This window comes from Perca fluviatilis, chromosome 17, assembly GCF_010015445.1.
Source record: "Perca fluviatilis chromosome 17, GENO_Pfluv_1.0, whole genome shotgun sequence".
Classification (NCBI taxonomy): Eukaryota; Metazoa; Chordata; class Actinopteri; order Perciformes; family Percidae; genus Perca; species Perca fluviatilis.
Window position 1 is genome coordinate 8,558,348 of NC_053128.1, and position 18,036 is coordinate 8,576,383.

An 18,036-nucleotide genomic window follows, 5' to 3' on the forward strand; every position below is an offset into this window, starting at 1 on the left:
GGCGTCACCAACGGCTCAAATGCCCTTGGGCGCAATTGGATAGTCCTTCAACCAATCAGAGCAGTGAAGGAGATGACGTATGCAGAGCGACGGAAAAACATCTCAACCAGCGAGCATGTTGCGCTATCGTCATCGTGTGAAGCCCGCCCCAACGGTTGTGATTGGTGCCTTGATTTGGTGGAGGTAGGGTGTCGCCCCGAAAAGCGTTAATGCATAAGTCCAATATCATTCGGACTGCTACTGAAAGGTCTGTCTCATTTTAGTTTTTAAGTATTGTGACAACCAAAAGGCACCTTCTTTGTGAAAATGACAACAAAAATAGTTTAATACTGATTGTTTGGAGCAGAAAAAATAAATAAAAATCAGAGCACTTCTGCACACACACAAACAAATACAAAAACAACATGCAGCTGACACGAAGATAAAACCAATATATTCAGATTTATTTAACCCACATACATAAACTGTACATTTCAATGAAAAAGGGGACTGAGGGCAGAACCAGTAAAGTTTCATTTGGTCCGACAGACGGTCGTCACATGATACACGTCCCGTCGTTCAGGTATTTCATGGACTCCATCTGCTGCGTCATTGCCAGAACTTCCTGAAACCCGGTGCTGAGTCCAGACATGTGCTGGAAGTACGCCTCCTTCTCCACCTGCACCGACAGGTTATTCACACCGGCGTCTTTCAAAACGGCCGTCACCTACCAATCACGGGGAACCACACAGACACAGACCAATCCCAACGGTCAATTAACCGTAACTCAAAACTGAAGAAAAAAAAATGATTAGCATTTATTTTTTTTACAGCTAATTAAACAAATACCCAATATTCTTAACATTACAAATACACAACTGAAAAAAAAAAAAGTGAAATAATGTTTAAAACACAGAAAAAAAATAAAAATACAATAATGCTAATAATTCAAATGCAAATCATGGACGTGTGTGTGTGTGTGTGTGTCTGTGTGTGTGTGTGTTACAATGATGACGCACCTTACTAGAGTGGCTCTACAATTTCACTGTACTTAAATGCAATGACAATAAAAAAAAAATTTGATTTCTAATTCTCATAGTAGTCGTCTCCATCCAACTCCAAAATGATTTATCCTCTAGGGAGCATTAGTAGAAATCACCTATCAGTGACTCTCCAATCACAAACACAGATCGTGGATCAAACTGCTGTTAGCGGTTACGATGAAGCGAAGCTAGAGCTGGGTACCGAACGTCGATACTTTTATGGTACCGGAAAAAATCCCCCAATCCTATGAGCATCGAAAAATTATTTATCTTTTGGTGCCAAATTTCGGTTCCAAAAGCGTCTGAGCGCATACTTATCTGTCGTCTCTGCATATTGACACCGAGCGGAGCTCCGACAAAGACAGACAGACAGACAGACAGACAGACGGAGTAAAGTGCAGTTTTGTTGAAGTGAACGGCGACGCTGATAAAGCGGTTTCAAGTGTGGTTACAGTTTTTCAAAACTTCACGTAGACAGCGTATGATATTAATCTATGGATATTAATGGCGAGCCGAAAGCGGTCGCTGTGCTGTTGACGTTACACTTCGTCTTAGACAAGCAAGGCACAGTGGTTTCTCTGCCCTGATGACTGACTGGCTGAGTGAGCAGTTTTACCAGAATTTTTTAATTTTGATAACGGTTTTGATTCACAATTAAGGTGGAAAATAAAAGCTTTGTGTTTAATGTATTTTTGTTGATGTTGAAATGGATTTTAAAACATATGGTATCGAAAAAAGTATCGTTAGCAACCGGCATTGAAACGGAGGTATCGAAACTGGCACCGGATCGAAAGATTTTGAACGATGCCCAGCCCTAAGCGAAGCCCTCAGATATGGGAGTCTGCAGTCAAACATCAGCACGACTCCCGATTCTACCGTTTTGTACCGACCTGCTGTATGATCCTCTGCTCCACCACGTCGGACATGATCTGGAGGTGGATGGTCCCTGCGATCATGTTGGCTGAGTGCCTCCAGAAATGAGGGTCTCTGTACGACAACACTCCTTCAATCTTCTCGATCTGGAATAACACCGGGAGAACTACTGAAACGTCTGCTGATGGGGTTAGAACATCTTACATCCAGGGAACTTTCTTTAAATCTTGATGCAAGTAGTACTTTGTTTCAATAGATGGCCATTTTTGGTTCAAAAAATGTACACTGAACACTTTAGTACTAGACCGCATCACTTTTTTGTTGGTTCTGCATCTCATCTAACAAAATGATATGAAATAGAAAACACATTTGCCCCAACGTTTGCATATTATTCCATAGTCTATATCGACGACGTTCCACTTCCGGGATTTTTTTTAGGTGGCGCCGGAAATTCCCGTGGATGTCCCTCTTTTTAGGCTGGATGTCCGTCACCTTCCGCTTCCTTTGTGTTGTAATTCTAACCTCCGGTGGATTTGTGAGGACTGTGGTTAACTGCTCCTCAGATCTCTGCAGGGTAAATCCAGACAGCTAGCTAGACTATCTGTCCAATCGGAGTTTTCTGTTGCACGACTAAAACAACTTTTGAACGTACACATGTTCCACCAAAACAAGTTCCTTCCCGAGGCTGTTTTGCAGAGACATTGTCACTGTGTCCGGTGCTTAGCACCGCCCATGACAATTGTGATTGGTTTAAAGAAATGCCAATAAACCAGAGCACGTTTTTCTCCCATCCCAGAATGCTGTGTGGACTAGCCGGACCCTCCGCCGTAACGCTGTGGAGGAAGGTCTGGCAAAGCATGACTAATTACTCCCTAACTATACGTAACCGTTAGTTTACGTTAGAAAAAAATCAATACACTTGAGTATCGCGATATTTTATTAAAAAATATTCATGTAAGACAGTGCTTCACATTTATGTTGTGTTTAAACCCCCTACCACTAGATGGCTATGCTGAGACGCACCACTAGTGTCCTTGCCTAACAGTGCCTAGCAGTGCCTGACTTTTTGCTAGAAGCTAACAATGTAGCTATGGCTGAACTTTGGCTACTTTAGCGTATCAACATTAGCTCACTAAGAACCTGGGAACCACAATCCCAAACTGGCAGTTTGATTTTCATTTTACTGAATTGTTTACCTAAAGTAAACTTCTCTGACTTTCATGAACATCATGTCTTTTTTTTAAATATTAGTTTTTCTAAAATGATACTTTTAAAAAATCCCAATATATCGCACAGTTTCGAAATACATTGCAAAATATTGAATCGTGAACCATGTATTGTGATACGCATCATCAGATTCTTGCCAATACACAGCCCTAACAACCACCATCTTTTTAGGAAAAGTGCAGTAACTTTGTCATGGTCATACCATAGACAGTATATAATGGACCAACAGACCCCGTTGCTCTGGACGGAGACCAGCGAAGGCTATTAGAAGCATTTTTCCGGTGATGGCCAGCTTTACCGTGCAGCCTCCAACTGAGAGAAACCGCGTAAATGTGACGTGAGCAACGTGTCTGAAAGTTGGAAGTCTTCTGGTAGCTGTGCCAAGAGAAATCTCAATCATTCCCAATCTTACAGAGAAGGAGAGTGTAGGTATATGTAAGGAGATAACATGGGCACAGGCTAATTATTGATAACTAAAATGCTAGTTAACATTAGTAATTAATCCCAAACAGCTCATGTCTAAACTGCCTGCAAGCTTATCCTGTACTATACGGTAATTCCTCTAATATGTGACACAATCGTTAGCCTATTTTTACAAAAACGTCTGCTACGGAGCCATAACGTGAGGTACAAGGTAATGGAGCCTTTTATACATTGTCGTGTTTCTTTAGAAATAAACAATGGACAAATAGAGTCTTTAAACACTTCAGATGTAAAGTTATTCACTGTCAAGTGGCGCCAAAATGAATGCTAGTCAGTGGAATGCTAACGGGAGGTGATGGCCAGGTAGCAACAAAATGGCGCCATAGGAGGTTCGAGTTCTGAAGCGAAGCTTACCCCCTTGGGTCATACGCGACTCCTCACCTTTTCCAGCGCACTGTTCAGGTCCTTCTCATTTTCCTGGGGAATTCGTAGAAGAAGAACCTCGCAGGCGTCCTTCAGCAGCGGGATGACGCTGAGAAAAATGAGCGTGGCGATGAAGAGCGAGCAAAGAGGGTCGGCAATCAACCAGCCGAACTGGCGGATGAGGATGGTGGAGATGATCACGCCGACGCTGCCCAACGTGTCAGCCAGGACGTGGAGGAAAACGCCTAGAAGGAGAAGAACGGGAGGTCATTTCATCTCGCCACAACATACTTTCCACACAAAGTTATTTTTGTCACGTAAAAAAAAAAAAACACCTCTCATGTTTGCGTTCATGCCTCCGCCCCCGGAGCCATGGGAGTGCCCATGTCCGCCATGCCCGTGCCCGCCGTGAGAGTGGCCGTGGCCCCCGTGGCTGTGTTCGCCGTGGGAGTGGCCGTGGTGCGAGTGGCCGTGGTCGCTTGACGAGCAGCTTTTGCCGCCGTGGGCGTGCGCGTGGCGTGACTGAAAGCGCAGATCCCCACCAGGTTGACCAGTAAGCCTCCGACAGACACCGGCTGCAAGACACAGTAAAAAACAACAACAATGAAAGGCCATTAATAACTGCCGGAATATCATCCCAAATATAGAAATATTGGGGATATCCTGAGTCAGTCTGAAAAATCTAAAGCTAATAATTACACATCTTGACTCTTAAATCCCCCCACCTCCCCCAGTCACTACACTTTGCATTAACCTACTGTACATCCTGGACTATACACCTGCCCATTACACATGCTATATACAGTAGGTTTTGTTCATTCTGCACTCAATCCATTCAGCCTTTCTTGTGTTTAACAGCTTTTTTGTATACATTTGTTTCTGTATTTAGGGTTTATTTAATGTTAATATTCAATGTGTTTGTTTGTTTATGTACGCACCTACCACCAAGGCAAATTCCTTGTAAGTACTTGACAATAAACCTTTATTTCTGATTCGGACATGCTTTAAGGTGCCGTAGGTAGGATTGTGAAGATCCAGGACTTAGTCAAAGAATTTGAACATCGACAACTTCTAAGCCCCTTACTGAAGCCCAAACGGTCTCCTACGCCCCTCCCCTCACAAGGGAGAACGAATGCATGTGCATCAGCAGTGATTAACACGCAGTTAGACAACCCCCATGGCCATGATTGGTGCATCTGAACAGGGAGCGGTGGATTTTTGGTGGTGCCAGAGGAGCCAGATTCTTTTTTAAATTACTTGCCTAATGTAGTTCTACTCTGCTAGGATCAGTTTCAGCAAATATGACAGGAAGTTAGTTTTATAAATCTGACCTACTGCATCTTTAAATCATCAACATCAGATTCCAAGCTTCCAATCTTTTACAGTCTGCTTACCAACTGTCATCTTTAAACAGACATTACCCACAAATGAAGGCAGCCGGCAAGGCGTGCATTTTCAGAATTTTACAGCTACAATGACTGTGGTGCAGGACTAGCATAATCAGTACATTCCAGGACATGCACATACTGTACATACATACTTATACTACTTACTAAAGTTACATCAACAGGTTGGAGCAAACGTTACACCGAGCCTGCCTTTACATTAAGTGGTAGATGCAGTTAACTCACAGTCAGCATGTCTGTGTTTATATTAGGAGGATCTAAAACCCGGGTCACTGACTCAACGAAGACAAAAAAAGCGATGACCATCAGGAACAGGCCATTGATGAATCCAGAGAGTATTTCGACACGACCATAGCTGCAACATAAAAAAAAAAAAAAACAAGAGTCCATTTTTAAAAATATCCAACTGAATTTTAAATGCTTTGAATGTTTCCAATATATCCCGCCAAAGCCTTTCCCCGTGTTCATGAGGACTTTTACCCGTAGGAGAAGATCCTGGTAGCTTTCCAGCGAGTCATGAGGGCAGCAAACAAGCCGAGGACTAAAGCCGAGCAGTCAAAGAGCATGTGGAAGCCGTCAGAGATCAGTCCCAGGCTGTTGGTCCAAACACCATAAAACAGCTCCACAAAGGTGAAAGCCTGAAACATGCAAGAGAGAGATGGATGAATGGATACATAGATAGATAGATAGATACTTTATTGATCCCCAAGGGGAAATTCAAGGGCAACAAACCTCACATTTACTCCAAATAACAAAAGACAATTTGAAGTCAAACCCAACTCTACACACCAATCCCAAGTTTGAAAAAGTCGGGAGTCGTAAATATTTTCTGAAAACAAAATGAATGAATTTGAAATATTTGACATCCATAGGTCTCAAAGTCGCCTCTGCACTCCCAGAAAGCTTTATTTTAGTGACATTTATTTTTGTAAGAAATGGTCACATTTATATATGTAAAGAAAACAAGGTCAGAAATATCAGCTTTTAAAAGAGCAACTCGTGTGTAATTGTAAAATGTTTTAACAATAGGACATGTTCTCCTTGTCCTCTGTAGCTACAGCTCTGGCTGCAAAGTTTCTTTGAGTCAGAAATATGCTTTTCCAACACAACTGTCACTAAGATGTTGTAGGAGAGCAGTTTGTGGAGAATATCCCTGCAATAGCTGTCGTATTTGGATTATCGATCTCTATTGGACAGTTGACATTAATATACTTCATAAACTCAGAACTGCAGTTTCTAACCCCCTATTTTCCACCGGGCGCGTCTACACTGCGTTCCGGAGGCACCGAGAGCAATCGCGGCCGTTCAAGTTGATGCTTGATATTTCACCAGCCGCGCCGTGGAGCGTCCCAGAAGTGTGCGTGAAGCGGCTCTCCGCTCCGCTAAAGATAGGGCGCCGGGTCTATTTTTCACGCGAGCCGCAGGCCGTTCGGACAGCCGGGCAGGAAGTCAAACAGCGAGAGTATCCAGTCAATTTACCAAGAGACACCCACCCAATATCTTCTCTACAACACCATGAACGACGAACAATGCCAGAAAAGAGAAGGCATTAGGGTTGCACGATATTGACAAAATGTGATATTGCGGTATTGATTATTTATTTAATTAATTTTGATATTTTTACACATATGTAAAATTACAAAAGTTATGGGAAAACACATCAAAATACATTCACAACAATATAGTTCACACTGAGACTTATGTACGGCTCCGTAGTGCAGCTGGACCACAGGTTGGTCGTGGATGAAAAATATTCAATATTTCAGACTCCAAACTCTCGTCTCATATAAACACTGTTTATAAAGATGCGGGATAGCTACCGGTGAGAAATGGATGTGGGATAGGACTACTTTTGGCCACTAAAAAGTTTCCTCTTCAATCTCGGTTATTTCATCTTCTCCCTCGTTCCGTTTTTGTAGTCTCTATACATTTCTTCACTTACACTGCCACTCTGTCGAAATATGCACACACGTCACGTGGTACGCTCCATAGGGTTGGTCACGTAGGGGACCCGTGCACTAACATGTGCAACTGGCACGGTAACTGGCCAATGAAACATCATTAAATCAAACACAAACACAACTAAGCCACACAGCCAACGGACGGAACGCAGCGCTCGACAAAATAAAATAAAAAATATTGCATACTTATCATGGTGTTCACTTTCGATGAACGGGATATTGCGATAACGACATTGCGTCTAGATATCATGCACCCCTAGAATGCACGGAGTTTAACTGCAGGAGTGCTTGGAGTGGAAAGTAGATACTAGCTAATAAACACATGATTGCTCTTTCAAGAAGCCTACTTGTAGAGACAATACATTTGCGAGTTGGACAGGCAAGATGCTCCCGGTGTGGTATGGCGCTTGGCGGAGGACGGAACAAAACCGCGGCGCAGCCGGAACGCAGCACAGACGCGCGCCAGGTGGAATATCCGGGTTCATCACTTTGAGGTTATTGTCATCTTTCTTGTATGAAATGTTGCATCCCTAATAATATGTTTTGTGCTTTCTGTTGTTTTTCTATTTTATTTATAAAGCTCCATAAATTCCAATGTAAAAAAAAAAAAAAAAAAAAAAAAAATTCTTTTTGTAATGCTGCCAATTTATAAGTGTTTCAGTGAATTGCCCCTTGCTTCAAATTATAGGTCAGCTGTGTTCTCTTCCCAGCACTGTACGTACCAGGTTGAGACACAGGAAGTAGAAGATCTGTCTGGAGTCGTATTCCTCCAGGATCTGTTTCAGGGAATCTTTGATGAAGCGGGGGAGGGACTGCGACGTGTGCTGCAGGGCGTCCCCCATGAAGTTGTACAGAGGGGTCCCTTCGGGTGAGTAACCCACCAAGGTGCCCTTCTGGCCTTTCTTTGACGGAGACGAGAGAATACTGGAGGCTGCAGAGAGAGATGAGGAAGAGGATACAATTGAGGAGAAGAGATACACATTTAACAGGAAGCCCGAGGAACTTGAAATATAGACGTACATAAACATCCGCAAATGCTTTGCCAAAGCTGTGCACGTACACCCAAGAAGTGAGTTTATCTGAGGTAGGTTTTAAATGATGACGACTACCTGATAGGGCTGCACAATATATTGTCTTTTTATCGTAGAAAACTGCACTTTAACTGCACTTTTTTTTTTTTAGCAGTGCCGTGTATATTCAATTCAATGTTCAATGTGTTCAATAACAGAATGTTGAAATGATTTCCTTTCATTTGCTTTAAATTCCACCAGCAAGTTGTTGTATTTTAGCAGAATACTGAAGTCAGCAGAAATGCAGAGCTGAGTACACTTTACTATCTGTTTATTTATCCGAAGTTATATCGTTATCCCGATATTCAACATTATCGCATATTTCCCTCATATGGCGCAGCCCTGCTACATTTCAAAGCAGCTCCATCATTCGAGGTCTCATCCTGCGGACTCCCACAGTCGGTACTGACCCATGATGAAGAAGACGGCGCTGACTATCACTCCTCCGGAGAGCACGTGCTCCGTGCTGAGCTGCTGGGGCGGTTTGCTCATGGAGCGCAGCTGGTCGGTCAGCGGGTGAGTCCAGAAGTTGGCCAGCAGCAGGGCGCTGAGGAAGAGGGCGATGGTGCCGTAGCGGGCGCACCGCGGCGCCTCCATCTTGGTATTGCAGATGGCCTCGACGTAAAACTCCAGGATCATGACGGAGAGGATGATCATGCCGAACGGCAGGATGAGGGACGACCAGGATTCTACTTTACTCTGGGGTGGAGACGAGAGTGACAAAAAGAGTCAGCGAGGAGGTCAAACTAATTGTCTGAGTGACATAGACGAAGAACAAAAATAAAGATTTTCTGAGCGTGAACAGACATAGATTCAATTAATTCACAGTATGGACACATGGAGCTAAAGTAGATGCATACAGACTGAATCACTATGACATTGCGCTAACACAAATATCACTCATCAGGTAGACACATGGCCGTTGATTTGAATTGCAGAGATATAGGAGATCGGCAAACTCGTTTATTTCTTTTGTCATTTTCAGCCATAAATGTAACATTTAAAAGGTCCCATGACATGGTGCTCTTTGGATGCTTTTATATAGACCTTAGTAGTCCCCTAATACTGTATATGAAGTCTCATCCCGAAATTCAGCCTTATAGAATAGAATAGAATACACTTTATTGTCCCCAAGGGGAAATTTGTCTTGGACACAGTGCCACATCCGTTGCTTCACAACACAAACAATATTTAACATAAAAACATTCTCAAATAAAAAAATTAAATACAATACAGTAGGATAAAATCAACATAAAGTGAGATCAGCAGAGCGTCCTAAGACACAAGGACACAAAAGAAGGACAGGTGCAGAATTACAGCCACTAGAGCCAGTCCCACAATGAGCTTTCCTTAGGATGTGCCATTTCTTTGTCTGTAGCTCTCTAGCACTCTACATTGGCTACCTGTGCGTTTTAGAATAGATTTTAAGATTTTATTGTTTGCTTTCAAGGCCTTAAATGGTCTGGCCCCGGAGTATTTGTCTGAAATTTTAACTTTGCGGGAGCACAACCGGTCATTGCGTTCTTCAAATCAGCGAGTTTTAGAAGTGCCAAGGTCAAGGTATAAACGGTGGGGTGATCAGGCCTTTGCAGTTGCTGCCCCGAGACTCTGGAACAAGTTACCCCCTGATATTCGCACTCTTACAGATGTAGCTCTTTTTAGGTCCAAACTCAAAACTTATCTGTTTAGTCTGGCTTTTAATACGTAGCAGTGGTGTGACAATTTAATTCTTTTGTTTCTTTGTAACCTTTTCTGATTTTACTGTTTTCTATGTTCATTCTTTCTATTGTATGATATGTGTTTCTGATGTTAAGCACTTTGGATACCTGCTGGTTGCTGTAAAGTGCAAAATTTTGATTGATATCGAGGAGTGTGTGTGTGTGTGTGTGTGCGTGTGTATGTATATATAATATATATTTCGTCGCTGTTGGGCAGAAACCTTGTATGTCCATATTGCATCGTTTTAATTTCTTTTCATAAATCAATTCTATTGGTTACTCTTATCTGCCTGTGGGTTTTTACAAATAATTAAACAGTGATGAGGCAATTCCATCTGACTTTGTCGTAGGTATAATATTTTCAAAATAGCATTTTTCATTTCCTAAAACTCAACAGTTTTGGACATACAATGTTTTCCCCTGACAGTGGCAATATGCATCTTGTTGTTATGGTCATATATGCTGTACAATCGAAGTAATTTAAGAAATCAGGAGATAAGAATCATCATCATAAATAGTGACACCAAACTAGGGCTGCACGATATTAGGAAAATATTGCGATTATTTTGACTGATATTGCAATTGCGATATGATTCACGATATTGGGAGGGAATGATCATTTTTGTGTCATTATTCTCATTTTCATTAAAAAATATATATATATAAAAAAAAATGATTGAAGTGTGATTTTTTGCGAGGATCTGTACCAATTAAAGATTTTTTCTTTAGTCTGTTGGATAGGATTTGTAGGCCGGGACAGCTCTGCAGCCCCACAATACTTTATTTTAGAATGGTTTGACACATATTTTGCCTTTAACAAATATTGCGCCCCCCCTGTGATTCATTGTGCAGCTCTACACCAAACTGCATGGCAATCTGGCCAGTAGAGATCTTGCTGTGGATCAAAGTGTTGGACAGACCACCAGCATCCTTAGGTCTTTCCGCCTTAACAGGGAAAAGTTAGGATGACAAGACTACAGCAGCCATTCCTGTGATTTATTATTGAAACACCACCTCTGGTTTGGTTGTTAGGTTGGGTACTAAATAAGTTCTCCCCTGGTTAAATCTAATTCTCACTATGTATTTCTCCAGACAGTCATGAGCTTTGCGATGCCTCACAGTTCTCCCAAAAGAGCAAAAGAAACTGCATGCATGCTTGTTAAGATTTCTTATGTTCTGTGCACTTACTTCTGTGGTGGCAGAGAGCACTATGACCCAGGGCAGCAGCACGACAGCAGAAACCAGGTTGTCGAGGGCATAGAGGCGTTTGGCACCACCAATTTCCACTGACAGCTTCCTGGAGAAGGTATGGAAGCCCACCTTCAGGCACAGGGAGGCCACCAGCAGCACCACACCTCCCTGATGGGAAGAACACAAAGACAGAGGAAGGAAATTCATTTAGAAAATCAAAACCAATACTTTACTATGTTTCTGTAGGCAGCCAGTGTTTTCCCTTGGTTTGTGGAAGACTTAAGCGGGATGTATGGCTCTGCGGGGGCTCTACGCAGAGTTTACACCGTAGCCTATGTAAGTGGCCTGAGTTTTGTACATGTGTGTTAGTGTGTGCGTCGATCACTTTAAGAGAATAGCATGTGTGTACACGTGGGGAGTGTGTGGTAGAGCGAGGGAGAGAGTGACCGGGATTAAAGAAGTCCACTGGGGACCAACTACAATCATTATATCTGAGAAAAGTCATGTAGTTAGTTTTGATGCTTTTGATACATTGATTTTACATTCGGCTTACGTGGTGGCCAAAACGGCTTGGTTGTCGCGCCTAAACCTTCTGACGGAAGGGAAAACCCTGGCAGCACTAAACATAAAATGTAATGTGTGACACGGCATCTGCTTACTTTATGATCTGCAACTCCTAAAAATGCAATGGCAGTGTAGAGGAAATGAGTGAGCGCGCTGTCATGATGTCCCTCAGCTGGTTGGAAGACGAGTCAAGGAAATATGATGAGGAACACAAAGAGAGCAGGTCACCAACAGTGAAAACAGCTGTAACTGCTGCCCTTTAGATATAAGCAGCAAAGGATACGGTGCTCGGCCATCTTTGCCATGAGATCGTCGTTGTCGAAGAGGAGGAGGCATATCACGGCAATGATGAAGAGAGCAGCGCCTCTGGTCTGCGCAGAGTCACAGACAAAGCAACAGCAAAGCATATTAGATACTTCTACCACAGTGATATATGATACCCTACGCCAACACAGTCTTTTTATTTGGGGTAACGTTTCGGATTCCAAAGCAGTTGTGTAATAATGGTGGCCTCCTACCTTGGACGGCCCCCCTCCCGAGCTTGTGAACAGGACAGCGAGGAGAGCAATGACCACCACATCACTGTGCTCAAAAAGCAACAATGTCCTGTAAAAGACAGATTTTAAAATCACGCTCCTGAACACAACAGAGTCCACACACACACACACACACACACACACACACACACACACACACACACACACACACACACACACACACACACACACACACACACACACACACACACACACACACACACACACACACACACACACACACACACACACACACACACACACACACACACACACGACTGTGCAATTAATGGAATTTTAACAATTTTGGCTGCTAACGATCACAAAAACAATGTGATCAAGAGATTATTTTACACCATAGTTTAGCAAGTAAACTCTTATTTTGCCTTGTGTTCTGCATTTTCAAAAAAAGGGAAAAGGTATTAAAAAGGGAAATGTCACGGTTCAAGGTGTTTTCAATGTTGACTTGTTTAACTGTTCCACTGTTTAAGTTGAATAAATGCAACCTCTTCCCAAAAGTCTATGAGTAATCGTGTTAAATAATCGCGATTGCAATATTGACCAAAAATAATCGTGATTATGATTTATTCCATAATCGAGCAGCCCTACAAAATACTTATACACACGCAGTTTAAAACATACAAATGCTCACATGCATGCACGTTGAATTGCTGCCTTATGAAAAACACTCTAACACACTTTTATGGTGACATTTTACCTCAGAGGTCCACAGAGCGTTAGACCGAAGAAGCCCAGGAGAGATATGATGCAGCTGAAAACAGCATGCTTTAGTAACTTTATCCACTACGAAGAAAACAGAATCATCTTTATGGCAGGTTGGATTCATGGCTTTATATAATACATTTTATGAAAAAATATCTTCATAAAGCTCAACTTTAAAATTTCTAAAAACACTTAAGAGAACAGCATTCACATAATAATAATAATAATAATACTGTATACTTTATTAATCCCGCAAGGGGAAATTACAATGTTTCACTCTGTTGTTTATTATTATTATTATTATTATTATTATTATTATTATTATTATACAAAGGCCTGAACTACATGCACTAATGGAGAGTGAGGGAGCTGCCCGTGGAAAGGCGCCCCGAGCAGTTGAGGGGGTTCGGTGCCTTGCTCAAGAGCACCTTGGCATTGCCCAGGAGGTGAATTGGCACCTCTCCAGCTACCATACTTTGGTCCGTATGGGGACTTTAACCAGCAACCCTCCGGTTCCCAACCCACCTCCCTACTGACTGAGCTACTGCCACCCCACACGTGGGTGAAAGATCTAACAAACATTTGCAGTCTGTGCCCCCTATTATGTCGAATGAAGTATATAGGGCAGATGAAGTTACGAGCAGTTTGAGCGAGACAAGAGCTGGCTCAATCACAAAATGAAGAGGGGAATCCAACAAACCTGTCTTTTGGAGATGACTTTGCCAGAGGAGAAAGGCTTTTGAAAGAAAAGCAGAATAACTGCACTCCTGAGAAAGGAGAAGGGTCACTGTGAGCATGTTGTCACCTTCCAAAAACTAAATTGCTAGTTGAACTAAATGGATGAAATGAAACCTGAACAAGTAATGAGCGGAGGAGTACTCACCCTAATTTTAGTATGAAGATGAACTGGACAATGTGGACTACTTTTAGGATATCGTAAGATTCAAAGATCCCAAGGGCCTTGAGGACCTTCGTGACAACCAGTAAAACTATGTATCTGGTTAACCTGAGGAGGAAACGGAGAGAGAAAGATACATCACTGAAGAAAACACACGCATTTAGTTTCTTGTGCGGTTCCATTAAATATGTGCTGATGAAGAACAATCATGAAAATCAGTGTCTCAAATGTGAGGATTTTCTTCTTTTCTCTGTTTTATATTATTGTAAATGGAAACTATTTGGAGTTTGGACACAACAAGCAACTTAAGATAAAATAAGATACTCCTTCATTGATCCCCAGTGGGGAAATTCGGTTGTTGCAGCAGTACAACAGAAACAACGGAAATAGTCCAGATAGGTATAGGAAGTAACAGAAATAAATAATGAGTTAAAAGAGACACTATGCAGTTTAGGCCATTTCTTCGCTGTTTTCTCTCTTTTTGCTGGCAGGTTTCTCTATAGAGCTCCCCCCTACAGCTTCAGAATAGATATTTGGCAGCTCCTATGTTTACTTGTGTCTGACTCATCGCTCGGTCAGTCTGCCGTTTCCTCTCTCTCTGTTCCTCCGACAATGCTTTCCTAGCTTTCTGCTTCTGTTTTTGCCGGCTCAGCCATGACGATAGTATGAAAAACTCCATCGCTACCTTGTTAGCCGGTTCCTGAATGGGCGTATGTGTGCAGTGCCGTGAAGGAATTTGTTACATCGCGAGACCTGATATCACGTGACCCTTCCTGATGCTGGGGCAACCCGCCGGCCCAAAGTTGCAAGGGTGGTTTTTCCACTCACAGGCGCTAGGGGGAAGAGAGACGACCACCATTCAACTCGAAAAAAGTCATATAACCATTCCAAGGACTCCGAAGCTGTTCAGTTAAGGTCTATTAAGCTAAAAAAAAAAAAACGGCATAGTTCCCCTTTAAATGTACACTTTAATAAATTAGAATAAAATAAAATATCAACTATACAGAGTATTTGGAGACAAAACATGGTAAAGTAAGTGGTTGATAAAGTGACAGTGGTGTGACTGATAACAGCAGAGTAGGGATAGACCGATTATTATTGGGCCGTTTTTTGGCAGTTTGCAGATGATCTGTATCAGCGTTTTATTTGCCTGATAACCGATAAAGTTAATGAATTCAAAAGTGCTCTACTTTGGCTCGGCTACAGCTCTGTGTCTGTCCATCTGCTTTGGTTCCACTCTCCACTGAGTCTGACTTAATGTCCCGCCCACAACACTATCTGACTCTCTTTGACTCAGTGTTATGTTGAAAGTTTTTAATTTATTAAATAATTGCTTAAAGCATTTAAACTAAGTTTTGTGTTGGATTTTGTAACATTCCAAAATCTTGTTCTTGACTTAAAAGATTTTCATTATCACTGTAAACGCATATCGGCTCCAATTATCGGTTATCGGTTTTATTAAAGGGGAATTATGCCTTTTTTTTTAGCTTAATTGACCTCAACTGAACAGCTTGGTTATATGACTTTTTTCGAGTTGAATGGTGGTCGTCTTTCTTCCCCCTAGCGCCTGTGAGTGGAAAAACCACCCTTGCAACTTTGGGCCGGCGGGTTGCCCCAGCATCAGGAAGGATCGCGTGATATCAGGTCTCGCGATGTAACAAATTGCTTCACGGCACTGCACACATACGCCCATTCAGGAACCGGCTAACAAGGTAGCGATGGAGTTTTTCACACTATCGTCACGGCTGAGCCGGCAAAAAGAGAAGCAGAAAGCTAGGAAAGCATTGTCGGAGGAACAGAGAGAGAGGAAACGGCAGACTGACCCGAGCGAGGAGTCAGACACAAATAAACATAGGAGCTGCCAAATATCTATTCTGAAGCTGTAGGGGGAGCTCTATAGAGAAACCTGCAAGAAAAAAGCGAAGAAATGGCCAAAACTGCCTAGCGCCCCTTTAACTACTAATAATCTATATCGGTATCAGCCTTGAAAAACCAGTATCAGTCAATCCCTACAGCAGAGTCTATGTAAACAGGGCACACCAGACTAATATAGGACATGGTCAAGTATTTAAAGACAAACCGATGTATAAAAAAGGTAAATAGGCCCAAACCAGGAAACTATGTACACTTATGTCTACATTAATTTGTATTAGCCCCTTGCTCAGTTTCTAATTGTTTTTTCATTAGCTTCTATAATTTGTTAATTCCCTTTATTATTTCTATAGGCTACTTCAACTTATGTATTTATTTTACTATGTTCATCATTCACTGACTTGTCATTTTCTATAAAGGGATATAGGTAAACTGCTAATACTCTGTTTAGGAGGTGTGATTGTGTTTTAGAAAGGACTCACACTTGAATTGTTGAACACTGAAAACACATAGGCATTTATAGGGTTCAAAAATAATAAGTAGATACTTTAGCTTTTAGATGCTGCCCTTATTCAGTTTGAGCTGGTGTCGTGGACCTAAATCAACACACTGTTACATATGGACTACAGCTACAGCTACAGTGATGCTGTGAAAAGACAGGCAATAACTCACAGCGGTTGGATGGGAGTAATGTAAGATTAACAACAGATACGTACCTAGAATTTGGCACTTCGACCATGCCCAGTTTCCCCCCTGAGAGTACGTTGCTGCTGTATTTGTCTTCCATCTTCAGCCCCAGAAGTCGACCAGTTTAAGTCCAGCTGCAGTATTTTAACATTACTGTAACCTGAGTAGTGAAATTAAACCACACCCCATTTACCGATGAAGAATACGGCCAGGCTCCTTCTGGCTCTTATTCATTATTCCGTTTAAAAGTAACTGAAATTGTAAAATAAACTGTACAAAGACATGAACCTAACAGTCAGCTGGCAGCCTTCTTTGCCTGTTTAGCTAGCCTGTTAGCTAACGTTAGCATGCCAGTAAAGTTAGATATTTTCCGAAGTTTCTAGCTGTGACACGTCCTCTGTGTACACTGAACGTCAAACAAATACATGTTGTCGCCTAGTTAAATAGTTCACTTCTAGGTTGAACTGGCCACAAAAACGGCTAGAGTCCGCAAATGAAAGGATAAACGGTCCAAGCTGGGGGGGGGAGAAAGCCACAGCACTTCCGGACACGGCAAAGTCCACGTCACGTGCATGCGTGTCTTCGCGAACATTGCTCCTGCGCAGTTGTCGGTTCTGCGCTGATGATGACGATGATGGTGCCGCCGCTTGTGTTCAAATTTTATGAATTTTATTTATCTCTAGAAAACCGACCCACTTACAGACTGAATTCCTTTGCACTAGCTTACATTGCTTAATACATTTTTTTTTTTTTTAAAGACCATTTTTCTTATGGAAGCCCGTTTTCGCCACAAAAGATATGATATATAGAAAAATAAAATGAGTCAAAATTGGACATAAATGATTGTGCTTTAAATATACTTAGAATATAGACTTTAGTGTCTCATAATGATGTCTTAAGTCAAAATATCAACGATGAATCAACACAAAATGGTTTCTCTTAAATCTTATTTCATAATTTTGACTCACAAAGTCAACATTTCAACTTGCTCTTTGACTAACTTACGTATAATTCTCATAATTTTGACCTCTTACAATGCTGTCCTACCTAAAGTATCACTTTTTTTTTTTTTTTTTTTTTTTTTTAAATCATTCCAAACCCAATCCAGACATCTATGGAAAGCATTGAACACCTCATCTTAAACGAAATTGAAGACCAATTTCTTTGGTATTCCAACAAATACGGCTCCCACAAGGCTTTGACAGTGGTCCATGTCGGAGACTCATGGGAAAGGGGGAGGGCATTGGAAATTAGCAACAGCTAAAAATGCTGTGATGCTGTACATTGGAGATTTGTTGCACAAATGTCTATGTAGTAGCATCTGTCCCTATTCAAATAAACATGAAAAAAAAAAAAAAAAATACATTTCCTGCTGATTTGAGTTCTATCAATGTTTCTGGTTCTTTTCTTCTGCTCCACCTTCCTCGTGGCCCATCACTTTC

General features: G+C 41.8%; 1 protein-coding gene across 1 annotated transcript; it reads right to left on the bottom strand.

Annotated features, from left to right (window-relative positions):
- Positions 1-422: 422 nt before the first annotated feature.
- On the bottom strand, positions 423-17,193 carry slc30a5 (solute carrier family 30 member 5). The gene is given in 17 exon segments (XM_039780070.1): positions 423-706; positions 1,913-2,041; positions 3,987-4,213; positions 4,304-4,486; positions 4,489-4,543; positions 5,600-5,729; positions 5,855-6,012; positions 8,058-8,266; positions 8,816-9,104; positions 11,312-11,482; positions 11,974-12,050; positions 12,162-12,249; positions 12,397-12,484; positions 13,133-13,218; positions 13,838-13,904; positions 14,021-14,143; positions 16,624-17,193. Coding segments are annotated over 17 exon segments (2,322 nt in total). The 5' UTR covers positions 16,695-17,193; the 3' UTR covers positions 423-535.
- Positions 17,194-18,036: the final 843 nt, after the last annotated feature.